This window comes from Camelus dromedarius, chromosome 27 (assembly GCF_036321535.1).
Source record: "Camelus dromedarius isolate mCamDro1 chromosome 27, mCamDro1.pat, whole genome shotgun sequence".
NCBI lineage: Eukaryota > Metazoa > Chordata > Mammalia > Artiodactyla > Camelidae > Camelus > Camelus dromedarius.
Window position 1 is genome coordinate 10,613,714 of NC_087462.1, and position 27,842 is coordinate 10,641,555.

The 27,842-nt window shown below is 54.8% G+C and overlaps 1 protein-coding gene and 1 non-coding gene across 2 annotated transcripts; one reads left to right on the forward strand and one right to left on the reverse strand.

Annotated features, from left to right (window-relative positions):
• Window positions 1-120: 120 nt before the first annotated feature.
• On the forward strand, window positions 121-27,537 carry KLHL26 (kelch like family member 26). The gene is made up of 3 exons (XM_031437669.2): window positions 121-275; window positions 22,347-22,529; window positions 24,731-27,537. The coding sequence occupies exons 1-3, from the start codon at window positions 199-201 to the stop codon at window positions 26,310-26,312; spliced, it is 1,842 nt and encodes a 613-aa protein (XP_031293529.1). The 5' UTR covers window positions 121-198; the 3' UTR covers window positions 26,313-27,537.
• Window positions 2,609-2,713, reverse strand: LOC116148543 (U6 spliceosomal RNA). The gene has a single exon (XR_004132074.1). It is a non-coding gene; the product is annotated as a U6 spliceosomal RNA (small nuclear RNA).
• Window positions 27,538-27,842: the final 305 nt, after the last annotated feature.

A 27,842-nucleotide genomic window follows, 5' to 3' on the forward strand; every position in this document is an offset into this window, starting at 1 on the left:
CTTTGCCTGCCTGCGCTCATCCGTAGGCCCCGCCCCCTCCCCGGCCAGGACCCGCACTCTCCTTGGACCTGGCCCCGCCCCTCGCCTAGGGCCCCGCCCCTTCGCAGAGCAGGCCCCGCCCCACCTCCCGCGTCTTAGTCTCCCGGGCCGGCGCGCGCGGTTCCCGTCACTAGCACGCGCGGTGGCAGCGGCGGGAAGATGGCGGAGTCCGGCGGCAGCGGTGGCGCTGGTGGCGGCGGCTTCGGCGCGGGCCCGGGCCCCGAGCGCCCGAGCAGGTGAGACCCAGCCCGCAGGGTGGGCCCGGAACTGCCCCAGGACGAGGGTGACCTATGGGGAGTCCTGGAAGTCCTGATGGACTGGGGAGCCGCCTGTGCCGGCTTGAGGATCTTTACCCGGGCTGCGGGCTTTAGGAGGCCATGGAGTACTGGAGGGACCGAGAGCAGCTCAAGGGGCATCTAAGGGCAGGCTGGGGGCCCCAGGACCTCCAGGCGTCTGCATGCAGCGGTAAGGGCCTGAGAGAACATTGAGATCTGAAGGGAAACCCAGGGGCTCCTGACTGTAATGTGACCATGGGTGAACTGGGAATGCCAAGGGGTCTGGGAGACAGGGAGGTACTGAGCAGGGCCCATAGACTGTCTTGAGGTTGTTGAAGCTGTCTTGGGGACTCTGAGGAGGGGACTGAGGAGAACTTGGAGGGGCTGAGGCCAGGGCTCACTGGAGGGTGCTGAAGGGCCCTGAGGTTTTTAAAGGTGGTCCTGAGGACTTGCTGAGGGGACCTGGGAGGGATGAGGACTGTGGAAGGTTGGGAATAGGAGACTCAAGTAAACCTGAGGGACTGAAAGAGGCCTAAGGGATCTGGGAGAACCTGAGAGGAAACTGCTGGGCCCTGGAGGTCCCAGTGAGTCCTGATGGGCAGGGAGGAGTCTGGGGGTCCCAGGGGTCCTGAGGGGCTGGAGTGGGTCTTAGGGAGCCTGAAGATAGTGAAAGAGCCCCAAAGGTCTTTAAAAAAAACACGTGGAGGGTCTATCCTTGAGGCTCCTCCCTCCAATCCCCATTGGGTATATATATCCCACCCCCACCCCAGGCTAAAGAACTTGAAGTAAGGTCTTGCCCTCAGACCACAGCAGAAGAATTCACCCCCTTTGATCAGAGAGAGGCTCCCTTCCCCTTTGGCCAAGTCCGGAGACTGGTTTCTTGAACCCCAGAATTGACATAGCAATTGAAGGTGTTTATATGCATAGTTCTGGGTCCTCAGAGGGGAAGAACACCTGCCTTAGGGTGCAAGACCTCCCTCCCTCTTCCCATTACATAAGGCCAGAGTAGTTCAGACCCTCCCATCCTGCAGCCCTCCAGGACATCCTGCCACCCTTGGCTGGCCAAAGAAGAAATTTGGGCTTTTTCTCACTGGTGAGCTTAGGGAAGCAAATAATTTCAGCCAATGTGATAAATGATGAAGCAGTCAATACTCGTGTGCTAGGGAGTCAGTTCTCGTTTTGGGGACCTGGGCTGGTACAGGCTGGAAAGGCTTGATGGCCTGCGTGCACGAATTGGGCTTTGGAGGACTGTAGTGGGGAGCAAGGAGAGATCAGAGGATTTGGGAAGACATACAGGGGGTAGAGTGGGTGGGACTTGGTGACAGGCATGTGGTGGCATGTAAGGGACAGATTAAGAAGGGACAGCAAACTTTTAGGTCCCTGCCTTGGGTAAGGATAACCTAGGGGCAAAGGCAAGGTATAATTAGTTACATAGCATACAATTCACTCATTTTAGCTGAACAGTTCATTGAATTTTTACACATTGATAGAGTTTTGTACCCATGAATACAATCCAGGTTTTGAGAATGCTTCCATCCCCACAATGAAGTCCTTCAAGCCCATTTCAGTCCATTTCTCTCCTACCCCTGGCCCCAGGCACACTGTGATCTGCTTTTGCTCTCTATAGTTTTGTCTTTCTAGAAATTTTATAAGAATGGAATCATATAATATGTGGTTTCTTGTATCTGGCTTCTTTCCTTTAACAGAATCTTTTTGGAGTTCATCAGTGTTATCACAAGTATCAGAAGTTCATTCTTTTTCACTGCTACCTAGTATTCTATTGTATGGATGGGCACAGTTTGTTTATCCATTTACTGGTTGATGGACATTTGGGTTGTTTCCATTTTGACCATTACAAATAAAGTTGCTGTGAGCATCTGGGTATGTGTCTTTGTGTGGACATATACTTTCACCCTCTTGGGTAAATACCTAGGAGTGGAATGACTGGGTTCTATGGTAAGTATAGGTTTAGCTTTCTTTTTTTTTTTTTAAGTAAATGGATCTTTGATTTACTTGTACTTAAACATATAAACCAGCCTTGCAAACTGGCACTATTATTATCATGATGTGGCAAAATACAAAACATCTTTCTACAAATACTAGAGTGATAAACAAATTAGGGGTTGTAGTAAAACAGCAAAAGGGGCAGGGGAAATCAATGAAGCACACTGTAGCATAACCCTTCATCTTAAGAATTGAGCTTCTTAACAAGTAGAGCCTCCCCATCCCAGAAAATATGAATAATTGTTCAGCATATCTTTGTCAAAGAGCTTCCTCTTTTTGAGGTTAGATGAAAAAATATGGAATGCTTTGAGAATTTGTGTGTCATCCTTGTGCTGGGGCCATTCTAATCTTCTCTGTGTCATTCCAGTTTTGGTATTACATGCTACTGAAGCAAGCACTTAGGTTTAACTTTTTAAGAATCTGCCATGCTGTTTTCCAGAGTGGCTGCACCAGATTGCATTCCACCCAGCAATGTATGAGAGTTCCAGTTGCTCACCAACACTTGATGTGGCCAGTCTTTAGTTTTAGCCACTCTAAGCATATGCTGGTATCTTATTTTGCATCTCCCTAATAACTAATAATATTGGGCATTTTTCATGGTCTCACTGGCTATTCATCTTGGTGAAGTATCTTTTCAAATCTTTGGTCCATTTTTTATTTGGGTTGTCTTATTATTGACTTTTAAGTGTTCTTTATGTATTCTGGGTATGAGTCCTTTATTGGATATATGATTTGCAAATATTGTCTCCCAGCGGATGGCTTGTCTGTTTGTTTTTTTTATGATATCTTTCCCAGGGCAAATGTTTATCATTTTGAGGAGGTCCACTTTATCATTGTTTCTCATTATGGATCATGTTTTTAGTGTTATATCTAAGAAATCTTTTCCAAATGGAGTCACTTTTTTCTTTTAATTGAAGTTTAGTCAGTTACAATGTGTCAGTTTCTGGTATACAGCACAATGTCCATCATGCATATATATATACATATATTCATTTTCATATTATTTTGTTAAAGGTTATTACAAGATATTGAATATAGTTCCCTGTGCTATACAGAAGAAATTTGTTTTTTTATATATAGTAGTTAACATTTGCAAATCTCAAACTCCCAAATTTATCCCTTCCCACCTTCTTTCCCCTGGTAACCATAAGATAGTTTACTATGTCTGCGATGGAGGCACTTTCTTAAAAGACATCTCCCCCACCTCTGAGATGCCCATTTACCCCCTGCCCTCCATCCTGGTGACAAATCTGTTGTCTAGAGCAACTGATGGGGGGTGTCTTATCCCTGCAGTGCTAGTGCGGGGAGAAGGGCGAGAATCCCCCATATGGGGAGATGGAGCAAACATGGAAGAAGATCAAATTTTGAGGGAGATTATGGCACACAAGATTCTCCCAAGGATCCTTCTGAGATGTAGAGGCCTTTGTAGCATTGTTCATTTATTCGTTTGTTCGTTTGTTTGTTTGTTTTCATGGAGGTACTGGGGATTGAACACAGGACCTCCTGCATACTAAACATGTACTCTTCCATTAGAGCTATACCCACCCCCGCCTCACTCCCTTATTTATTCCAAACCAGCCACCTAGGGCCAGTGCACAATCTGCCTATGCCTCATTCTTCTTCGTACTTCCACTCCAAGATCATGGCCTCTTGAGCCACCTACCCGACCACCCAAGCTCAAGTAGCCCCAGGAACACTTTTTCTGATCACCTTGTTGTGTTGGCTTTTTGGGGGGTAAAAGTTATATAACATAAAACTCACCTATTTAAAGTGTACAATTCAGTGGTATTTAACACGGTGAATGTTATGCAACCATCACCTCTGTCTAGTTTCAAAAAATTTCTATCACCCCAGGAGGAAATCCTGTCCCTGTGAGCAGTCACTCCCCATTTTCCTCTCCCCTAGCCTCTACAACTACTCATCTACTTTCTGTCTCTGTAAATTTACCTGTTTTATAAATAGAATCATACCACATGTGACCCTCAGTGTCTGGCTTCTTTTACTCCCTATTATGTTTTCGAGATTCATCTGCAATGTAGCATGTATCAGTCATTTCTTTTTATGGCTGCCTAATATTCCATTGGGTGGACGTACCATGTTTTGTTTATCCATTCACCAGTTGAAGGATATTTAAGTTGGTTCCATCTTTTGACTATTTTGGATACTGCTGCTATAAACAGACATGTACAGTTTTTGAACACCTATGTTCAGTTCTTTGGGATGTATACCAGGAGCGGAATTGCTGGGTCATAATGTCTGTGTGTGTCCTTGATCAAGCTATTACCGCCCAACACTACTTGGTGTGTTTACTAGTGGGAATGCCTTGAGAGTAGAGATTGTGTCTGTCTTGTACAGTCTTGGTCTTGTATGCCTGGAGCACAGACAGCCCAGAGGAAATAAGTGTTCAAGAAGTATGGCTATGGGGGTGGGAAGAAGGGAGGGAGAGGGGACTGGATGAATTGAGTGTGGAAAAGTTCTCTGGGACTTGCAGTCTGGCCAGTAGGAAGTCCCTTCATGGTGATCAAGTCCATCCCTTGCCTTCCTGGGGAGACTTGTGGGGCTGCCAAGGACTAGGGGGAGGCTGGCCCTGTCTTTGAGGCTGGTTTTCCAGCCTTCCAGGTGGTGCCTGTGTCTGCCTTGTTGTCCCATGAAGGGTTTTGTCATTCGGCCAGGGGTGGGGGCGGTTCCTGTCTTCCCCTTGGCCCTTCCAGCGGTCCCACAACTCAAAAAACTGTCCTTAGGAGGGACTGCGTTCCCCCACCCCCCACCGCCCCCGGCATTATATAACTTGTTTGTTCCAACTTTGCTTTTCTGCAACCGAGGAGGAGAAAAGAAAGAGAAAAGCTTATTCTCCTTTCTTCCTATCTCGAGGGATCAACAAAAAGCCCGTTGCCTAGTAGAGATGGTCATTAATGACCAAGAGGAACCTCTGGGATGGACAGAGCGTGGCTGCTTTGGCCAGGGGCTTGCTGAGGGGAGGTGGGGTCCTAGCTGCAGGCTCACTCACACAAAAGATACTTGTTCTGCAACAGGCCCCCTCCCAGCTCCACCCCAGGCCTTTGCCGGGGTCCCGGCTCCTGGAGGGTGAGGAGGTTTGCGGCCATGTACAGTTTTGCAAGGAGGAGAAGGAACTCTCCTGGGAGTTGCACCTCCCCAGCTAAAATTCCGTCACTGTGAGATACCCGGCCAGTCTAATTCTGGAGGAACTTTCTTGCCACAGAGGCTCTTCCTACATTGGGCCTTTGGCATCCTCTCTTCTCAGCCCATCTTTCCTAAAGGTGTCTGGATGGGGCCCAGACTTACTGATTCACGCTGTTCCTTGGGCGGCAAAGCAGGAGTATCTGGGTGAGGGCCATACTGGCCACGGGTGTTTTCATGGGAAGTCGTGGCTGGGCCACAGCGTGAGCGGGTTTGGCACAGTTCAACCGAGGTGTCTGCTTCTGGCTTGGTGGCCTTTGCTTGTTGAAACTTTCTTAACAAGCCCTCTCTGGCTGCACCTTGGATTGTCTCCCCTAATCCCTGAGGCTCTGGAAGAGTCCAGCCCCCAAGCCCTGTGTGAAAGATTTGGCCTACTGAGAAAGTTCTTGTTCATTTGGCCTTATCCTCTTTTCAGCTGAAAGAGAGAGGCAGGAGTTTGACCCTTCAGAGACAGGAACTCAACTCCTCCCTGGGAATTCTGGGAGATCTGGTGGTACCAGGTGCCTCAGCAGACCCAAGTGTGTGTATGTGTGGTCCCTCGTGCTTGTTACACACCTTGGGCACACCTGCAACCCTCTGTGTGTTAGAGTCCTCACCTGGGAGGTGAGACCGCGGGCCCACTGGGCCGGGTAGCTGGGAAGGAGCCAGCTAGGGAGAGGGCGTGCTCAGAGGGTGCCCAGCACATCGCGTGATGTTAACATCGTGTGTGTTAGTGTGGAGCTGGCAACGTTGCCCTGTGATTCTGACACTGCTAACGTTCTGTCCGTTGCACCCACGTGGACCAAGAAGGGATCATGGGGTATTTGGCAGGTCTTGCTGACGAGTCAGTGTGGCAGGTTGGGAAGAGAAAGTTGGTGTCTAAGTCTGTTCTGGCTGCAGTAACAGAATACCATAGACTGGGTGGCTAAAAACAACAGAAATTTAGTTCTCGAAGTTCCAGAGGCTGGGAAGTCTGGAGAGGTCACTTCCTGGTTCATAGACACAGTCTTCTTGCTGTGTCCTCACATGGTGGAAGGGCCGAGGGAGCTCTCTGAGGTCTCTTTTATAAGGGCACTAAAACCATTCATGAGAGCCCCGTTGTCATAACCTTATCACTTCCCAAAGGCTCTACCTTCTACACTATCACATTAGGAAATAGATCTCAACATGTGAATTTTGAGGGGGGCACAAACAGTCTGTGGCAGTTGGCCTGAGCAGTTGGAAGGACACTGGTATCATTACTTGGTGAGCATGAGAGGGACAGTGGCAGGGCCAGTGAGACACTGGAACTTGTCAAATCTGAGTTGCTTTTGCAGCATCAAAGGGCAGATGCTGCCGTGTGAGCCTGGCACCTGGGAACAGACTGTGGAGCACAAGCTTATGGGTCTTGGCAGGGTATTGGGGTGGGGGCAGTTGAGCCTGCGGCAGGCTGGCGGGAGCACTGAGCTGGAGGTGCTCAGGGGCCGGGCCGCGCAGCTCAGCTCCTCCTCTGGGAGTGAGGCGCCCCTTTCCTCACCTTGCCGGTAGGATCCCTAGAGCTCATGATGTGAAATTGCTCTGACAACTGCACACTTCACCCCAAATTGTGCAAAGTGATTGTGTCACAGCTGGACCGCTTCCACCTGGTAGCTGCAGTACCCCCCACCAGGGACAGCCCTCTTGCTGTCGGCCATAGTCACTGGGTAGAAAGCCTCCACTATCATCACACCATCTCTAGGGAGTGGACGCCGTATGTCATCCCACTTTCCTTAACTGGTACTTTTTACTGCTGATCCTTATGGGAGAGCTCAGTGAGGCCAGGTTGGAGGTTTGCACCTGCATCTCCCCAGACACTTTAAAAGTGGGTCTTCTCTGTCCTCCCACCATAGGGGCTTAGGGCATGCTTTAGACTTGGAGTTGAAGGCCCTGGAGAAGGGGGAGGAGGGAGAGAGGAGCCAGCATCCCTGGCTCCTTCCTGTCGTGGATGGGACTCATTGGACACCTTCCTCTTCCCCTGGCATTTGTCAGTTGTCGCGCGCCTCCTGTGTTCCTGCTGCCGAGCTTGGCGTTGGGTGTGTGGGGCCCCTGGACAGATAGGCCCTGCCTGTGTGGGGCGCCTATGTACCAGCACGTGAAATAGTTGGGCCATCATTTCCCCACTGTTGCCATAAGTGATCCTGAGGCTGAGTTGGAGGTCCCTGCCTTCTCTAGAAGGTTCTGGGAGCCTCGTTACGAATGAGGTTGAGCAGAGTCTGAAGGTTAATGCCATCAGCTCCAGGGAAGGGAGTCTCGGGAGGTAGACTGTTCTCTGGGTGTGGGCAAGTGACACGTGCAAGTTCTAAAGGGGGAGAAGCCTGGCTTTTTAGGGGTCCGGAAGGCAGAAAGGAGCTGGAGAGAGTGAGAGGGAGGAGCGGGGTGGGGGTTGCGGGGGACACTGGGCAGGGTTTGGGTGAGGGGGCACCTGGGTCAGATTCCTGTTTCAGAAGTATCCCTCTGGTGGAAGATGAGGGGGCCTGCACTAAGGAAGGGCTGTGGAGATGGTGAGGTAGGCATGGGTTTGGGGAAGATTCAAGGTTGAACTTGTGTGATGTGCTGACCAAAGGTGGTGACTGGGCAGGGAGTCACAGGCTCTCAGTTTTCTCCCGTGGACCAAAGAGTAAGCACTAGGGGAGGACCCATCAGGCAGGAAGATGAGGCCTCACTTGGCTTGAGAGGCTCTGCTGCCTGAGAGTATCCAGTAGAGAGCAGGAGCAGAGGTGGACATCTGGCCTGGAGGGCTCGAGGTCCCCAGTCTGTTCTGAAAAGTCGTCGTGCCTCTCCTTGCTTGAGGGCCACTGGTCTTCTAAGGACCAGGTCCTGGTCTGGGAGGTCTTCCCAGGTCAGTTCCCACTACTTTACTCAGAGCTTCTCCTTGAGAGTACTCACCACACGTGCACTTAATTGCTCTCTCTTCTAATCTGTCGGTACATCGTGTTGCTTCCATCTTGGAGCCACATCCCAGTCTGGCCCCTTCTTCCACCTCCTCATCCGGGCTCTGAGGCGCCCTGCTCACCCCCCACCCACCACGGCCAGCAGGACCCTCCCAAGGTGGGCACCAGACCCTGCCACTCCCTTGCCTGCTGGGCGCCTTCTCACTCAGAACAGTCTCAGAACAAAATCCACTTTTTCACATGGTCCCCTGGACCCCCACAGTGAGGCCCTGCCCACCCATTGGGCCCTGTGCTTCCACAGCCCACCAGTCTCCACCAGCATGCTGGCACCCCTGCAGGGCTTGTGACCCAGCTCTTCCTTGGCTGGAGTATCCTGTCCTGGAGCTTTGCACACTCCAGTGTTGCCTCCTTGGGTCTTGGCCACTCTGTTCCCCCCCGCTGTCTGCCCCTCTCTGCCCTCTGTCCCGTGCTCACGGTATGTTCTGTGTTCTTAAGGACCTGTGTTCTTTAGAATGTGTGCTCCCTGAGGGCGGGGCCTCACTGTGGAGGTTCTGATATGGTCTAGCGAATATTCCACACGCAGTCCTGCGATGGCTTTGCAAGAGGAACTGCCTGACTGAGAGGCTTCTGTAACAGCCTTTCATGGCCAGCTGAGCAAGGGTCACTCTCCTTCTCCTCATTTTTTTTTAATGGCAGAGTCTGGGTAGAGAAACAGAAACTCACTGGGGTATTGTCAGTGCATCAGCCCCGTTAGAGAGAAACTAGTGAGCAGTACCCTTTTGCATGGGCTTCATCTGGTTCACAGACAGGATCTTAGTGTGGCGTTGAAGACGGGAAACGGCCAGCCGCTCTCCCCATCCAGCTGCCTGCACTGGGAAGTGGGGGCTGGGGCCCACTGGGTCCCCACCGCGGCCGACCCGCCCTCCTCCTGTGGTAGCCGCTCTGCAGCTGTGCAGACGGGCTCTTAACACTTGTTAACCTCGAGTCTCCAGTCCCTTCCTCCTCCCCCGCCCCTTTCCCGTTTCCCTCCAGAGAGGGCTGCTCAGGATTCACAGAGCTCATCCCCCATGGCTGTGAGAGCGTTTCCCCAATATTCCTCTACAGAGTGGGTTTTGGGGCGCATCCAGCGTGACTTCAGACCCCTCACTGAGCAGCCCAGCGGCTGATCTCTTCCCGCGGACCACCTCGCTGCACACTGAAAATATTGTGGTTCGGGAGGAAGTAACCGGCACCTTTGGGGAATCGCAGACCTTTCCTGTGAGGGAAGCAGCTTCCGGAATTGAACACGCTTGGCCTGGAGAAAATCTTGAGGGGTGGACCTTTGGGCTTTTAAAAGGCCTCAAGAGGAGGTCACCCGAGGATCGAGGATCGAGGCTGAAGACGTTTTTCTGACGCCACAACTGCGAAATTCCACAGGGGTCAAAGACAGGATGGGATCCGAGCGGGAGCGGGCTGGGCTGGGCTGGGCTGGATATCCGGAGAGCTCGCCTCTCAGAGGGATGTTAGAATTTGAAGCAGCTTGCCGAAGGAAGCAGGAGCAGGGAGACGTGATCACCCGGAATCTTCCACGACCGTAACTGAGAGTGGGGCATTCTCCTGACCCAGGGTTTAAGGGGTGACAAAATGCCTGTGAACAGCAGCCATGGAGGGGAGCCCCACTGAGGACCCCCAAGACAGCCTTCACTTGGAAAACTTCCAGGACTGTAGTTAAAATGATAACCATATACTTGCCTTGGTGACGTTGGGTCAATCCTAGAAGGACTTCTCTTGCTTTTTCTTTTCTTCCTGCCCCTGTCATGTGAGGGGCAGTGGCAGCCTGTGTGCCCGTAAGGCAGGGAGGCTGGGAACGTACAAACGTTTACACTCCACGTGAGTCACTTGCAGAAACTATGGGTGGTGTTTTCCTTGCTGAGGCTGATGGCACTGGGCCGCCCTGCTGCTCCAGCCTTAGGCCTGCTTCCAGCATTTTAGCATTTAGAGTTGCTGAACTTTCACAGTAGGGGGCATGGGTAGCTTGCTGACCTTTCCCAGGGAGGTGGCTGTCGTGTTAGAGGCAGGCGGGGCTCAGACTGGGTCTGGTCGCCAACCACTTGCCTGCAGATCAACCAGCCAGGCTTCCTTGCCCCCATTCCTGGGCAGGGAGAGTTGGTATCTGGAGGAGTGTCATCTCCATGGTGATTTTTCCAGAGCCTTGTCTGGAATTCGAGCCCTGGAATTCGACTTCCTGACATTGAAGTCCCCCTTTGCTTACAAGAGCCAGAAACTCAGCTCACTGCCTTCAGTTAAAAAAGAAAAGTTCATTGTTCACATGAAAAATAAGTTCAGGGAGAGATCCAGTTTCAGGTACATTACATTCAGGACTGAGATGATTCCCTTGAAATCTGTGAGTCCTGTCTCTCTGCTATGCCTTCCTGCTTGACTGGGCAAGGTGACCTCACGTTGTTCCTCACCATCCCAGCAACCCCAGGGGGAACGCAAGTTGCCATCCTGGTGGCTCCAGCAAAAATCCTAGGAAAGGCTCTGATTGAATCAGATGGGCCACACCCCCTATTCAGGGACCAATCAGTATGGCCGGGGGCCTGGGAGGCTCTGGTTGGCCAGGCTGGGTTATGTCTCCCTTTTCAACTAGAGGTGGGTCTCCTGATCCTTACCACTGGGGCTGAGAGTGAAGAATAGGAGGTTCCCCAAGAAAACAGGTAGCCCTTATCAGAAGAGGGGAGGAATGTTGGCACCTCATAAAATGATGATGTTCACGATAGGCCCCTTCTGATGCTGAACTTTGTGCTGCTATTGGAAGATCCTTGCTGAGCCATACCCACATCTATGTCTGCCTGCGTATGGCCTAGTACCACTGGGCATGAGCACGTGCCATTTAGCAGAACTGTCCCTTTAGGCGACTCAACACCCGCCCTGCCAGGGGAGACAGTTGGGCTGGGCCCTGAGATGCTGAAACTAGGCAGTGCTGGAATCTCACTGGGTTTCCGAGAGGTGTTCTGGGACCATACAGTCATGTGCCTGCTTGCCTGATCTGTAGAGTGAAGGGGTTTTGCTCATTCAAGTGGCCCAAGCCCAGTTCAGCAGGGACAGTGTTGGGGGATAGGCCCTTATGGGGATCAGCCTCCTGTCAGTGGGTGGGAAGAAAACAGGTGATGCCTCAGACTGAGACCTGCTTATTAGTTGCCCCTGCTGCCCCTGGTGTGGGGGCCCTGACTGGGCTTTGAAGGGCCAGAGAGGCTGTAAGGATCCCTGGCTGGGCCATGAGGGCAAGGGAGGCCATTGGGGAGAACTACTTTGAGAAGGCTCGGAGGGGAAGGTGACCGAGAGAGCATGGAAAAGCTCTCTCGGTGGGCTTGAGAGTGCGCCATATGGAAGAGTGGTGGGGGTGGGGAGGGCAGAAGGAGTTGACCCTTCAACATGGGGAATAGCATGAGCAAAATGTGGAGGCCAGACGTCCCAGAGAGGAGCCTGCCAGGGGCTTCCTGGTTGAGCCCAGTCGAAGGGTAACATACTCAGTCCCAGGACTTGAACCAGGAGGTTACATGGAGAGGGTAACAGAGCAGGTATCTGCAGCAGAGATATGAATCAGGCCCCAGCCACTGCTGCCACCTAGCAGCCATCTACCTGCCACCTCATTCAACTGTCCATCTATCTACCCATCCTTCCACCCACTGATACTTCCTTCCATCCATCCATCCATCCATCCATCCATCCATCCATCCATCCTTCCATCCTTCCACACACCAACCCTTCCATCCACCCACTCATCCACCAAACCATTCATCCCTTTCTCCGTCCATTCATCCACCCATCGTCCATCCACCCATCTATCCATTCATCCATCCATTTAGTCATCTCTTCATCCATTCATCCACTCAGCCATCCAGCCATCTAATCAACAAACATGACTGACCTCTGAGCACATGCCAGGCATGGTGCCAGTTGCTGGAACATAGCAGGAGATAGAACTCACCCTACCCTGCCTGGAGATAGGCTGGGAATGGACGGATGGTTTACCAGATGGAGCGATTGGAAGGGGAAACAAATAGAACTGGGTTGGGGGTCAGAGAAGTGTGGGGGCCTGGGTGGGGCTCTCCCACTGTGACCCAGCAGAGTGGGATTACCTCCCTAATAACAGCTGGAGGGTTAGTGGGACAGTCTACACCCTCACCTTGGCTGCCACTAAGGAGCCACATCAGGCCCTACTTGCTGTCCAGCTTCATGTCCACTTCCTGGTGAGTGGCCTCACCCAGCCTTGGTGTCATCATCTGCATCATGGAGATGATCAGGGGACCCATCAACCTGGGACTATGGGGAGGCCAACACTGGCTGGGCCTCTTACATGCTGTGTGGCCTTGGATGGGTGCCTGAATCTCTCTATGCCTCCGTGTCCCTGACTGTAGGATGGTAATGATAGTGATGTACCCCTCTCCAGACTGCCCACTGAGAAGTGAGCTGGGAGCCAGGTCTGCACTGCCCTGGCCCACAGCCCTGCATGGAGTAGGTGCTCGCTTGTCAGGATGGGGAGGGGTGAGGGTATTGTGGAGGCAGAGAGCTCGCTGTTGGTGAGGGAAGTGGGATCTGGGTGTCCCCTTTCCTTCTTCATAGCCTTGAGAAGTTGCTGAGATTGGACAGGTGCTACCTACAGGGTCCTCCTGTCCGTCAGCAGTGGTCAGACCCCCATACATCCTGGGCTCCCTCGGGCATCAGTCAGAGGCTGAGGTGAAGGCATAGAGCCCGGGCAGGAGGTCACGGCTAGGCTTTATGGGCACTGGGCTCACAGTGGCCCCTGAGGAGCAAGACTGTGGAGAGCCACGGGGGCTTACGCAGGGGAGTGATGGGGTTTGACATCATTATCACCTTCTGCTGGTGGGAGATTAGGCTATGCCTGCAAAGTTCTTGGCTGTAACCCAGTGAGTACTGAGGGGTTGGGGGATCTGTACTGTTTGTCTCTGTCACTGAAGGGCAGGATGACAGAGCTGGCGGGACTTGCCTTGAGTGGAGCCGGCACCAAATGAGACCACCCGATGCCAGGCTTTGTGCACAGAGGATCTCAGGTGGGCTTTGGGGAGGGCTCACCAGGGTCTCGTTATGAGGCCAGTGACTTGGGGGCCAGCCAGACCCCAGCCTCTACTCCTAGCCCCTCGGAATTTCTTCTCTTCCCTCTCTAGGTCCTTGGGAGGATTCATGATGGTTCTTTTGAGGTGGACACGGGTTTGGGAACCTGTCTGCCTGTCCTGCCACCCTCTTGACCCTCAGCCTCCCTGACTATCACATGGGGGCTTTCAGGAATACTAGTCCTGTGTGCCAGCACGTTGCACGGTTACCTCATGCTGGTAATGCCCTAGCAGCCCCTCTCTTCTGTCACCCTGTCATTGCTCTGCAGGCATGGATAAGCAGGAGCCAAGGACATATATGTAGGGGATGGCCCTGCATGATGATGCCATGAAGATGAGGTGGGCAGGTGTGGCCTGGGGCTCCTTTGCAGGGCCCAGGGGTGAAGTGCTCCCAGGGTGGGCTCTTAGTGGCCCCAGTTGTGTCCACGGCACCCAGCTCTTGGAGGAGGCAGGGCAGGTGGGACGGAGTGGATGAGGCTCTTCCCCTGCCTGGCAGCCTGGCACAGTTGGCCTCCCACAGGGTGCACAGATCTGCCTTGGCGTGGGCATCCTGTTTTAAATTATGGCAGAGGATGTAGGAGAATAACCAGCATGATGACCAGGAGGGAGGAATAAACAATTTAACTGCTGATTCTGTGGGGAGAGCCCAGGCATAGGGGAACATGGGATCTGGGGCCCTGGCCGGATTTTCTTTTCTCTTTCTCTCTCTGGGTCTCAGTCTCCCTCCCTCTGCGTTTCTGCCACCCTCCTCTCTCTGGGTCTCTGTTCCCTACTGGTCTCTCTCAGTGGTTTGGCATCTTGGCCTGCTGGGGCACTGCTGTGGGGACCTTCATCTGCTCCTGAGTTCCGTGCTTGTCTACCCAGAAGCCCTGCTCTTTCGTCTTCTCCCCTGAGAACCTTGGGATCAAGCCCTACTAGAGGACTGAAGGCATCTCTGAAGGAGCTGCCCCTTATCAGGGGCCGCGGCTGCCTGCGGGGTAGGGAGGGCGGAGCTGGCCACGGGGTGAGCGGTCCCAGGAGAGAGCATGCTGACGTGAGTGTGGGGGCTGCTGGCCAGCGTGAGCCTTTGAGGCCTGGTGCAAGGTGCCAGAACATGGTGACTGCATCCTTTGGGCTGGGAGCACAGTACCCGGAGCTGTGAAATATTGTGGTAACCACAGCAACAGTGGCTTGGGGTGTCTGCCTCTGTGGGATGCGTGGGACCCTGACTCAGACACACCTTTTATCCATGGAGCTGCATGCCCTGGAGTCGGAGTTGTGGCCTTGGCAGAGTCAGCAGGCTTCACTGTAGCAAGAGCTGGTGCTGGAGCTGCCTGCAGCTGTGTGGGGTGCGGGGTGGGGTGTCGGGGGGCCATGCTGGGCCTCACTTTCTCTGTCTTGAAGGGGACATTTGCTGCGCTGACCTCCTGGGCTGGCCAGGGATTCACGAAGTTCTGTGTGAAGGGCCGTGCCCGGCGAGTGTTCTGTCAGTGAGCCTGCTTTGTTAAGGATCAGAGGTGGGCAGGAGGGGGAAGCCTGAGAAGTTTCCAGTGTGTCTGGACAGGAGGTAAGGGGAGTGGTGTGGAAAATTGGACAGAGGTGACCAGCGGGTGGCCGGTGCTTCTCCATCTGCAGTTAGAGAGCCCAAGCCCCATCCCCTCACCCCGGCCCCCCCCCCTCTGCTCTCTGAGTCTCTGTCTCCCCCCAACCATTTCTGGGTCTCTGTTCCACTCTCTCTCTCTCTGGGTCCCTGTCTCTACCTATCTTTGGGTCCCAGTTCCCCCTCTTTCCGGGTCTTCTGTCTGCCTCTCTGGGTCTTTGTCCCTCATTGTACCCCAAAATACAGTGTCTTCCCCACTGATGCACCCAGGACCCTGGGGTGGAGTGGCCTGGAACTCCCTGGTACTGTGTCAGCCGGGGCTTGAGCCAACCAGCTGTGCTGTGCTGCTGTGCTCCATCGAGCCACATGGACAATAAAACCAAAATTGGCTTTGAAAGTGGAAGTGCTCTCTGTTTTGAGGGGAAGTGAGGGAATTTGCATGTCAGAACAGTATGTTAAAGGGGCAATATCGTCAGACTCTGTTCTGGCCTGAGTTTTGGGCTCCATGTGGGGGTGGGAAAAGATTTTACAAAACCCCAAAGAAATGTTTCTGTGAAATTCTTTCATGTTCTTGCCTTTTCCCTTTTTTTTTTCTTCTGGACATTCCAATGAAAAGAACTTTCTGGGGCTTTGGATCTCTCCTGTAGGCTTGGGAAACCAACCATGGAGACCAGGGTCAGGAGACCGGCAAGAACAGGAGGAGGGTAGCGCCCACCCTGCCAGGTGCTGCTCGCAAGGCAGCCCACTACCTTCACCGCGGAGCCCTGTCACCTTTGGTGTGGCTCTGCACTCCTGGGGCCATCCCGCACTAGGCTGTCCTGCCTTGGGCATGGGTCCCTCCAAAGCAGGCCCTGAAGCAGACTCCAGCCTGTGGTAGGGGTGATGACCCCATGAAGGACTGGTGGGGGGAGGGAAGGAGCCCACACAGTGGGTATCAGCAAGGATCTGGTGACAGTGTGGGCAATAGGTTCAGCTGGCTGGGGGCTCCCTGAGGTTGTGGGCATCCTCACAGGTGATCCACTTGTGGGTGTTACCCCACCCAGTCCCACTGGCTGTCAGCCTCTGTGCAGGGAGGCAGCAGCTGTGTCCCATGTCCAGCATAGGCCTAGACGTGGCTGGGGGTGCCCAATGACAGTGTTACGAGGACACAGGGTTGGGGTTGGGGGTCAGGACAGCGAGGGGCACGGACAGCTCCTTAGAGGCCAGATCCAGGCTGAGGGTGCAGGGGGGCGGCAGTGAGCGGCCTCCAGAGACGCCTGACCCAGCTGCTGACGCATTGGCTCCGATGACTCAGTGCGGGTGACCGTGGCTCGGGTGGCCGTCTGGAGCCTCGGACCAGCTCAGGGCTGCTGCCGCCGCCGCCTTCCTGGGGCCCCGTGGCCCCGCCGCACCGACCGCCCCCTGTCTGGGCCGGCCTGAGTAATGGGTCCTTCCCTTAGTCATCGGTCCCAGGCCCCAGCCCTCCCTCCTCTTCCTGCCCACCTCCGCCCAGCAAGCCTGCTTCTCTGTCCAGCTGGGTACTCTAGCCCCTGCCGGCTTCCTCCTGCCCCCTCTGAGTTCCCCCGAGGCTATAAGGTGTGTGTGGGGGTAGTGGTGGGGGCTTCAAGAACAGTTGTCTCATTTGTGAAAGGGGAAGAAGAAAACAGCCTTGTGGGGAGCTGCGAGCCTTGCCGGGGGCATGAGGAGGAGTGCCTGGGGCAGGATGAGGCGTGTCCAGAAAGGGGCCGCTTCTGTCCACTTGGTACAAATTGGGCCCCACACCCTATAACCAGCAGTGCTCTGGGCTTGATCAGGATTTCTGGGCAGGGGTGTCCTAACTCCCATAGGAGCATTTTAACACTGAGTGTGCATGGCCTCTGTGCTCAGCTGAAGAGCAGCCATTTGTCTCCCCTTAAAGGGCCTTTAGTTCGTCTCCCATCTTCAGCGCCCAGAAATGGTATTTGATGAGTATCCTCACACATCTCTCAACTTGCACGTGCGAGAATTTCTCAGATAAATCCCCAAAGTTGGCTTGCTCGGTCGAGGATGTGAGCCTTTAGAATTTTGCTAGGTCTGCCAAACTGCCTTCCTGGGGGTTGTCCCACTTCCCACTCCTGCTGGGTGTGGTCACGAGCATCTGCTGCCAGATGGCCTGATGATTCTGCCCACCTGAGGGGTGAAGTCTGTCCTTTGGCGAGCACGCTTCCCTTATTGTGGGTGAGGCTGACTCTTAGGTCTCTCCAGCCAGCTGGGCTTCCTTTCCTATGAACTATCTGCTCATGTCATTTATGGAGCTTTTGGTGGGGTTAGTGGCTTTGTATTGATTTCTTGGTGCTCTTTATATATGGAGGACCACAGGGAATATATATCCAGGGATCAAGCAGCCCCAGGATGAAGTTGCCTCTGGTGTGAGGTCTTTCTTCAGGTGAAAACATGCACATTCACACCAGTCCCCAGGGCTCAGAGGAAGCCCAGGAAGTCCTCTCTCCCAGCCTCACAATCTCTGAGGTGCTTCTAAGAGAAAAACGAGGCCAGCTAAAAGCAAAATGGCAAAGGCTGGGGTTGGGGAGTGTACAAAATCTGTGAGGCGAGGTGTCCACAGAGAGGCCAACCAGGCTAACTTGGCACCTGTCATGTGCCAGCACTCTGTGGGTGGTTCCAAGCTTCAAGTTCCCAAGCACTTGGCCCCATGCAAAGGCATGCAGGTGGCTTATATGGGTGGTGGCAGGATGCAGTCCCCCATGGGGCATTGCCAGCCCAAAGTGCAGCTGGAGAAAGTAGGTGGTCAGTGGCCCCTCATTTGTGATGGGGGCTAGGAGGGGATGGGGGTCAGGAAGTCTCACGGCAGCTCTGTGACATCTGTGCTCTTTCCTGCCCGATTTGATAGCTAAAAAAATGAAGACCCAGAGGACCAGGGAACATGCCAGAGTCACACAGCTGGCACATAGCAGGGCAGGGGTGACACCAGATTCTAGAGCCTGTGGCGGTAAGGGCCATCCATGGTGCAGCCCAGGCAGGCTTTCTGGAGTGGGTCTCACCAAGGTGCATCTCCCAGGCTTTGGGTCCTGGCCCAACCCTCCAGACACTCTACTCAGGGCCAGGCTGCAGGTTTGGATGATTTTAGGGGATCCTAGTGTTGAAAGTGGCAAGCTGTTGCTGTACGTGTGTCATCTTCTCACAGCCTGCAGCCACCACTATGCTGAGTGGGATCTGCAGAGAGCAGCGTTGCCCTCCCCATGGCTACGCAGACCGACGATGTCTGCATCTGTATCTGCATCTGCATTGTAACACAGTCCCTGATTTGAGACACACCTCTTCCATCCTTAGCCCTGGGAGGGAGGTTCTGAGGGGTCACACCAGCTGTCCCTGACTCCCTGGCTGCTGTGCTGCACGGAGAAGGTGGAGCTTCTGGCCCCAGGCCGGGGTGGGGCATAGGGGAGAGGTGGCTCTGCGTAGTAATGGGGTCTGCTTCCCAGGGCCAGCCAACACACAGGATGCAGCCCAGCCCTCCATTCTGTGGGAGAGGCTTGGTGTCCCTGTCTAACCTCGGGGGTGGCAGAGCTGGGAAGAGAACCCGGAGACACCCCCATTTTCTAGCCTCTGCACCTCTGTACTCCCAGCCCCATCTGCTCCCCCTGGGATACAGCTCTAATATGAAGCTGATTCTGGATGATTTGACCACTTTGGGTCCCTATTCCCTGGACCGTGCACCTGGTGAGGGCAGGGCTACTCTGTCTCATTTGTGCTGTGTCCTCCCACTGATGGGAAAGGGACAAGGGGCTGACAAAAAAGCCTGTGAGGAGAGTGGGGGAGGGGGGTTGGACCTGAGCCATCAAGGGTCCTTAGACGCTCAGGTGGGACACGGCTTTGGCTCAGGTGGTCCAGAGGCCCGTCAGAGGGTATTGGTGAGAGGACACTGCAAGACCCTGTCCCTGGCAGTGCCTATATAGCCGAGGACATCCCTGGCCAGAGGGTAGGTACAATTGGAGGCTCTTTGAGTTCTGAGGGTCTGTGAACCAATGACACTGTCTTTGTAATCTTCAGAACATGGGTCCATTGGGGTTCTTGGGAAACTGAAAGAGCAGAGGCTCGGGTCCCAGCAGTGGCCATTCAGGATGGGTGGGCAGCAGCACTGGCTGAGAGGAGGAGAGGAGGGGGCGTGTGAGGTGGGTGTGCCCTCCACCTGATGGGAGAGGCGACTGGGCCAAGCTAGAGGCTCGGGGTCCTCCTGGGCCCTCTTCCTTCCCTCCTTCCACGGTCTGCACACCCAATCTCCCAGACAAATCCCGGATCTGACTGCCGGCACCAGTGGCACCTCAGCATCACCAGCCCAGGTGACCATGGCCCTGGGCTCTGAATCACATATCTTCCTGCCTCCCAGGGACAGAAGGTTTTCCACATACATGGGTGGTGTCTCCCGCCATGTCCCCTGTCTCCTGCATCAGGCCCTCCCTTGCCATGTCCTTTATCCCCCCTCCATATCCTGTCCCCTGTACCAGGTCCACTCCCAGGCCATGTCCCTTGTCCCCCCATCTTGTCCCCTTATCTTTGGGACTCTGAGCACCTGGCAGACCTGTGGTCAACGCCCGGAACCCCGCAGCCGCTCTGCGCATTGGTCGGTTTGTCCCCTTTCCGGAGACTCTCCAGAAGGGCTGCTGAGGTGGGCGGCCCATGCAAGTCAGGGACCTTGCGTTAGTCCCGACTGTGTGCCTTGTGCTCAGCATCAGCTCTTTTACCCCCAATAGTGTTTTGGGAGCTGGTGGGCAGTGGGAGCCGAGGAGCCTTCTTTCCCCTCCTGCTTTCTTGGAAAGACCAGTGCCCACATTCCTGGCCCTCATTTGTGGGCAGGCGTCAGTCCCAGGAATGGGAAAGCAAGTTCCAGAGAGCCGGAGACCATGGGGAGAAAGCAGAGTGCGGCAGAGGATGGCCTTTGCCTGGGGTGGGGTAGGGTGTGGGCTGCGAGGGTCTTGGGAAGATTCTTGACCCCATGGGGGCCTGATGGGCTGATGGGCACTGTCCCCTCCTATTATGTTTGGAGAATGAAGTGATGTATTAGGGCCTCCTAAACTATTCATTTATGGATGAATTTCTACAAAAGCTTTCCAAGATGAAATAGCCAAGGGGACAGGGGCTGAGGGGAGGGGCTGAGGGGGGTGAGTTGGGGTGATAGAGGCTGAACCACAGAGTACCTGATATAGTCTGAGACCCTGGAGGTCATGGCAGGGTTTTATGCAGGACCTGAGGAGGCGCAGATGTCCTTGAGTGTTGTTTTGTTTTTTGAGGTGAAATCCATATAACATAAAATTCATCATTTGAAGTATCCAATTCAGTGGCATTTAGTGCTTTTGCAATGTTATGCAACCATCATCTCTGTCTAGTTCCAGGACATTTTTATCGCCCCAAAGGGAACCCCGTACCCACAAGCAGTCACTCCCTACCCCCCACCCCCCAGTCTCTGGTAACTACTGATCTGCTTTCTGTCCCTATAGATTTGCCTGTTCTGGACATTTCTTAGAAATGGAATCATGCAGCACGTGGCCTTTTGTGTCTGGCCTCTTTTACTCAGCCTGATGTCTTCAAGGTTCTTCCACACTGTAGCATGAATCAGCTTCATTCCTTTTTTATGACTGAGTAATATTCCATTGTGTGCATACACCACATTTTGTTTATCCATTCATCCATTGATGCAAATTTGGGTTGTTTCCACCCTTCGCCTTTTTAAAACTTTATTTATATCCTAGAACAACGTTTGCTTTGAGCATCTTCATTTTGAGGTGCAGGAATCTGTTTCACTTGTCCCATTCCCCCCAGGGAGATGCCCCCACAAATAAATCCATCTTCTTGAGGCAGTTATTCTTGATTTTATGGTTTCTTCACATTGGCCACGAAGTGACAGGAAGATCCCATGCGATGTGCTTTTTCCTGGGCCCAGGTTCAAATCCTCCTGTGTCCTCTTCTAGACATGGAGCCATGGACAAGCTGCTCAGTGTGTCCCTGTCCCTGAAAGGTAGGATCAACAGGTGTTTCCCCTTGGCTGGGTGGCCACTGAGCACAGCCAGAGCCAAATTCTTCCGAAAACAGCCAAGGTGACTTTATGGTTGTGTAGCCACCCTCCTCTGGGGTTCTGGGCCCAAAAGGCACACTGGGCCCATGCCATATCAGAGTGCCTGGAATCATGCAGTGTGTGGCCTTTTGTGTCCGGCCTCTTTCACTCAGCCTGATGGGTCTTGAAAGCCAGCACCTTCTGGAGGTGGCGCTCCCTCCCCCGCAGTGAGAAGCTGGCCCATGGCATCCCCACCCCCCGGGCTTAATACTGCCTGGGAGGCTGCAGCTTTCGAGTTCCTCCTTTAGGCCCAACTGGACCTCCATACTGGCTTCTAATCCCACCCTGCCTTCTGTGGGGAAGAGAAGAAGGGGTTATTCATGAGGGGGTGGTTTGCTGGGGCACAGGGACCAGTAAGGTGATGCAGAGAGTCAAAATGAGCACTCAGTAGGCACAGGTCATTTTAGAATGAAAGATGATGAAATAAATGTTTAAAAAGGAGATGGTTGGAAGCAACCCAAAGGTTCATAAGTGGGTGAGCAGATAAAGGAATTGTGGTGCACCCACACAATGGAATATCACACAGTCATAAAAAAGGAATGAAGTGGATTCAGGCTACGACATGGTAGAACCTTGACGACATCAGGCTGAGTGACAGAAGCCAGACACAAAAGGTCGAGTGTTCAATGATCCTATTCATATAAAATGTGCAAAACAGGCGATACCATAGTGACGGGAAGCTGATTAGTGGCTGCCAGGGCTGGGGGGAGGTGAGGAGTGACTGACTATTAATGGATATGGATCTCCTTTTGCAGTTCTGAAATGTTCTGGAACTAGATAGATGGTTGTACAGCACCGTGAGTAGATTTTATTATGCCACTGAGTTGTACACTTTAAAATGATGAATGTTATGTGAATCTCACCTCAATGAATACAAAGAAAAGAGACATGGGAACCTCTGTGTGTCCTGCATGAAACTCCTCTGCCCATTTCACAGGTGGCATATGAAGGCTGGAGAGGGTCATCCACTGCCAAGGCCAGTCAGTGGGCAGGTGGCAGACACCATGGGGACCTAGGTCTTATTTCCGCTTCTCCGGGGCTGGTTCTGGCAATTTCGTCTCCTCCTGGGGCAGCTTCAGGGCCCTGCAAAGCCTGCCTAGGGTCCCCAGAAGAGACCAGACAACCCCGAGGCCTCTGAGCCGCCTGCCCACCTCTGTTTCCCTGCAGCATGGCAGACAAGAATGGGGCCCTCAAGTGCACCTTCTCGGCCCCTGGCCATAGCACCAGCCTCCTGCAGGGCCTCGCCACCCTCCGCGCCCAGGGCCAGCTCCTGGACGTTGTGCTCACCATCAACCGAGAGACCTTCCATGCGCACAAGGTAGTCCTGGCCGCCTGCAGTGACTACTTCAGGTGAGCGTGGGCCCCACGGGCAGGGTGGAGTGTGCCCGCCCTTCTCAGAGGGAAGATCTCAGGGCTAGGGCATCTGGCCAGGGACAGCTCCGGCTCTGAGGGAATGTGACAGTTGGCCCATTTTGGGTTTAGAGAGAAGCCAGATGTCCAGTAAACCTGCAGGTTTTTCCAGGTTTGCAACTTATTCAGATTGAGTAGACAAGCAGAACATGCCTGGGGGACACAGGTGGGCATCTGATTAGCAGCTTCTGCCCTGCGGAGGTGGCTGGGCTCCATCAGGTTTTCATTTTCTGTCTTTATTTGACATCTGGGTGCTGCGTGCGCCAGGTGCTGTTCTAGGCCCCAGGGATTTGGCAGAGGTAAGACAGGCAGGAGTCCTGCCCTCATGGTGCCTGCGCTCAGGCCAAGGGATGGGATAGACACCTAGTCAGCAGCCATCGTGTGTGCCAGGCTCTGTCCAAGGCCCCATGTGATGGGTGAGGCCTTGCTGGGTATATGGATCTGTCTGTCCCAAAAGCCCTTTCCTTAAAGCTCCTTCCCTGTGCCTGGCTGCGCAGGGGAGCAAAGGCCCCATGGAGCAGGGCCAGGGGCCAGTCTTCTCCGCCAACTAAGGTCTGTCACAGGCTGGGGACGGTCTCCCTCATTCCCTCAGTGACTAGCTGGCAAGCTCCCTCTTGCCCCCAGAGAGAGCTGGGGTGCCGCCCTGGGGGTGGTTCTTCAGCCCCAGTTTGTCGGGGGGTGGCTGACGCGTCCGCACCTGCTTGCTCACAGTGCCCTTGCTTGGGCGCCCACCTTGGGCTGCGTGCTCCTCACATCCCCAGTGCCTTGCCTGTTGCGCCCCCTGGCTGCCCGCCCCACGGGCTCAGAGAGGCCATTCTGGGGAGCTGGAGCAGCCAAGCCATCTGGGGCGCCGCTTCTATTTTTATTCTGGATTTGGGGACGGGCGGGCCGGCCCAAGCAGAAATGCCCTTTAAAGGCTCCTCTGCGCTGGCACTGCAGTCGGAGAGGCCTTAAAAGGCAACGCTCCCTCCCGTCACCGTGATTGCTTCTGCCTTCAATGAGCTGACGGGACTCAAGGGGACAAGAAGTGGGGTCTGGGGGGCTGGTGGAGCGCTGCTGCGGAGGGTTGGGCGGTTGTTACTCGTTGGGCCCACAGCAGCACCAAGTTCAGCTGTCCCTGTGCTGGGGCCTGAGCCGGGCCCACTGGGTGTGCGACTAGGGGATGGGCATCCGTCGGGCGATGTTGGGAAGTTCTCTTCCCTTGGACGGCTGTCACAGACATGCGCTGATGGTAGTTACAGTTATGATGAAATGCCAGCTTGCCCCAGGAAAGGAGCCTGCCATGCACCATCTTCTAGAGCCTCCCAAGAACTCCAAGCAGGGGTTTCTTGCCCCACTTCCTGGTGGGGGGCCCTCAAAGGCTGTGGGGGGCTATGACCCAGGGCCTGTGTCTCTCACCAGTGCTCACATTAGCACTGCTTCCAGAAGCAAGACAGTATGGCTGACAGAACTGGGGTCACTTGCTGCTGGGGGGGATCTCACGATGGGCCAGTGCTCCTCTGGCCATTCTCAGGGGGCTTCCCTGACCGCCTAGGCCTCTGGACACGGCAGGGACCCTAGTACAGCCCCCTGATGGGTACTCTGACCTGGAGCCCCTCACCCCTCTCCAACTCGTGTGACAGTGACCAAGACCCAGGAAGGTGGAGCCGGTGAACATGCCGGTGAGGGGCTAGGCTCTGTGAACCATGGTGCATAGTGTTCTCAGAGTCCCTGCCTTGTCTCCTGAGCTTGCCTCAGGTGTGGTCTTCCAGGCTGGGTGCTAAGATGGGGCTGGAGATCTGTCCTCAGAGCCAAAGTCAGTTTGGTCTCTTCCTGCACAAACGTACCCGCCCCACAGCGAGCAGCCCCTGGTTCCTGCCCTCCGAGCCAGCTGGGCCCCAGCCCTGCATACCTCTGGGTGGGGCTGGGCAGGGCCCCATGTAGAGGGAAAGAGTGAGGAGTTACTGTTCATAGGAAGATACATGGCTTGGGGTGGATTAAAAATTTTTTGGGGGGTGGGGGCATGTCTTTAATGAGCATCCATCCTGCTTTCCCCTGGCCAGCCATGCCAGTCTTGTGGTATCCTGGGGCCAGGCAGTTCTCAGCCAGCCACAACACCCCTTGGCTGCCCCGAGCCCACATGCTGTATTTCTGATCTTCAGGGCCATGTTCACGGGCGGCATGAGGGAGGCAAGCCAGGATGTTATCGAGCTGAAGGGCGTGTCAGCCCGCGGCCTGCAACACATCATCGACTTCGCCTATAGTGCCGAGGTGACGCTGGACCTGGACTGTGTGCAGGACGTGCTGGGCGCAGCTGTGTTCCTGCAGATGCTGCCTGTGGTGGAGCTGTGTGAGGAGTTCCTCAAGGCCGCCATGAGCGTGGAGACCTGCCTCAACATCGGCCACATGGCCACCACCTTCAGCCTGGCCTCGCTCAAGGAATCGGTGGATACCTTCACCTTCCGGCACTTCCTGCAGATTGCTGAGGAGGAGGACTTCCTGCACCTGCCGCTGGAGCGCCTGGTCTTCTTCCTGCAGAGCAACCGGCTGCAGAGCTGTGCAGAGATCGACCTGTTCCGCGCGGCTGTCCGCTGGCTGCAGCATGACCCTGCCAGGCGGCTGCGCGCCAGCCACGTGCTCTGCCACATCCGCTTCCCGCTCATGCGGTCATCAGACCTGGTGGATAGCGTGCAGACGCTGGATATCATGGTGGAGGACGTGCTGTGCCGCCAGTACCTCCTGGAGGCCTTCAACTACCAGGTGCTACCCTTCCGGCAGCATGAGATGCAGTCTCCGCGCACAGCTGTGCGCTCAGACGTGCCCTCATTGGTTGCCTTCGGCGGCACGCCCTACACCGACAGCGACCGCTCCGTCAGTAGCAAGGTGTACCAGCTGCCAGAGCCGGGCGCCCGCCACTTCCGCGAGCTTACAGAGATGGAGGTCGGCTGCAGCCACACGTGCGTGGCTGTGCTGGACAACTTTGTGTACGTGGCGGGGGGCCAGCACCTGCAGTACCGCAGTGGCGAGGGTGCTGTGGATGCCTGCTACCGCTATGACCCCCACCTGAACCGCTGGCTGCGCCTGCAGGCCATGCAGGAGAGCCGGATCCAGTTCCAGCTGAACGTGCTGTGCGGCATGGTGTATGCCACGGGTGGCCGCAACCGGGCTGGCAGCCTGGCCTCGGTGGAGCGGTATTGCCCGCGGCGCAACGAGTGGGGCTATGCCTGCTCGCTGAAGCGCCGCACATGGGGCCACGCAGGCGCCTCGGCTGGGGGCCGCCTCTACATCTCGGGAGGCTATGGTATCTCAGTGGAGGACAAGAAGGCCTTGCACTGCTATGATCCTGAGGCCGACCAGTGGGAGTTCAAGGCGCCCATGAGTGAGCCCCGAGTGCTCCATGCCATGGTGGGTGCTGGCGGCCGCATCTATGCCCTGGGTGGCCGCATGGACCATGTTGACCGTTGCTTCGACGTGCTGGCGGTGGAGTACTACGTGCCCGAGGCGGACCAGTGGACCAGCGTGAGCCCCATGCGGGCAGGCCAGTCAGAGGCCGGCTGCTGCCTGCTGGACAGGAAGATCTACATCGTTGGGGGCTACAACTGGCGACTCAACAACGTGACAGGCATTGTGCAGGTGTATAACACCGAGACGGACGAGTGGGAGCGTGACCTGCACTTCCCAGAGTCCTTTGCAGGCATCGCCTGTGCCCCTGTCCTGCTGCCCCGGGCTGGAATCAGGAGGTAGTTCCTGGGAACCCAGGTCCCTGGCCTGGCCGCATGCCAGGGTTTCTTTGAGGGGCTTGGTGCATGTCCGGGCGGAGAACTGTGAACCACCCCCGCTACCCCCACCCTGGGGCTGGCCTCGCGGGGCCTGCCGTGTTGATAAGGCCCCCTTCCCGTCCCTCCTTCCTTCCTGAAGCAGATCCTGGCTCCACGCCCTCTGGGGGAGCCTGCCAGCAACAAGGCTGATGTGTTATGGCAGCTGACTCGCACCCAAGGTAGTTTCCTCGCCTGCCCAGCATTGCATTCTCACTACCCGGTGGGGAATCGGGGTCTCCTTTGGGGTGTCATTGTGTGGCTTTGCCCTGCTTCTCTCCCCCTACCACCCTGCCTGGAGGTCTGTGACATTCAGATGCGAACTCATTAATGGTTGACCCCCCAGTTTCCCCCACCCCCATGAGTTACATGTGTCGTTTTAAAAACAAATGCACCCCAAACCTCTGTCACACGTGGACCTCCAGGAGCAGGAGAGGCGGCTGGGAAGTACCTGGCTTGGGGGTGACCAGAGGGCACATTTCCTCCTCTCCAGAAGCCCGAGCTGCTGGGCGAGAAGGGCCAGCACCTTCAGGGTGTTTGCTTGCTGGCTTTTAGGAGGAAAAAACACAGACGGCTCCCAGAGATGGCCCTTATGGGCAACAGGCTTTCCACTGGGCTCTGGGTCACTCCTGGGGCCTTAACAAGAATGGGGCCGGGACTCTGGCCCCGTCCCTGCCCTGTGGATGTAGGGGGATGCCTGCTTTAGAGTCTCACAGTGCGTCTGCATTCCACAGGCCTGCCCCGTGATTTTTATTCTCTCCCTCTTTCCAGCCCTCTGCTCCCCCCTCACCCTGTGTTCAGTCAGGTTGAAATGCTGCCAGGTCTGTGCCCACCCGGCGTGGGCCGTCAGGCGGGCCATGAGGCCTCTCCCTTCAAGGGCTTTGCGGCATCTCCCGCCACATTTGTTTTGGTGTCTAAACCTCAAAACTTTTTTTCCTTGTTCCTTTTTTCTTTTTTTTTTTTTTAAAAGGCCAGCACTGCTGTCTTATAAATGCGATTTTTACCCTTGGGGCAACTTAAAGTGTCTCCTCTGCTGCTAATGGACGATTGATGTCGTGTCTCTGTGACCCACTTGCCATGTAAAGAATTAACCTCATACCTTAGCAGACGTCGTCTCCTAATATTTTCTTTTTATTTAATAAAAATGTTATGGTTAAAAGATGGAGTGGGCCTAGTGCTGAGCTCGTGGTGCTTGATGGGTTGCAGATTCCTCATGTCCTTGTGCGTTTGGGGGCTCATCTCCCACCTTGAGTTGCAGAGGAGCCGGAAAGGGGACTGGCCTTTGGCTCTGGGGCATAGGGTGGGGCACAGCAGGAAGTGCAGCTAGGACTTCCACCAGGTGCCTGGAAGACAAAGGGCAAACCCAGCCTGGGCAAGGCAGCCTTTAAGAGACTCCCTCCTTGAGACTGGGGACCCGGCCCCCTGCCACCAGCCAGTCCCCAGCAGATTTTGTCTCCGT

Excerpts from the sequence above, each read along its gene's own strand:
- KLHL26 (XM_031437669.2), top strand. The coding sequence starts at position 199 with ATGGCGGAGTCCGGCGGCAGCGGTGGCGCTGGTGGCGGCGGCTTCGGC. Across the intron at positions 276-22,346 it reads GGCCCCGAGCGCCCGAGCAG|CATGGCAGACAAGAATGGGG; the intron begins GTGAGACCCAGC and ends GTTTCCCTGCAG. Across the intron at positions 22,530-24,730 it reads GCCTGCAGTGACTACTTCAG|GGCCATGTTCACGGGCGGCA; the intron begins GTGAGCGTGGGC and ends TCTGATCTTCAG.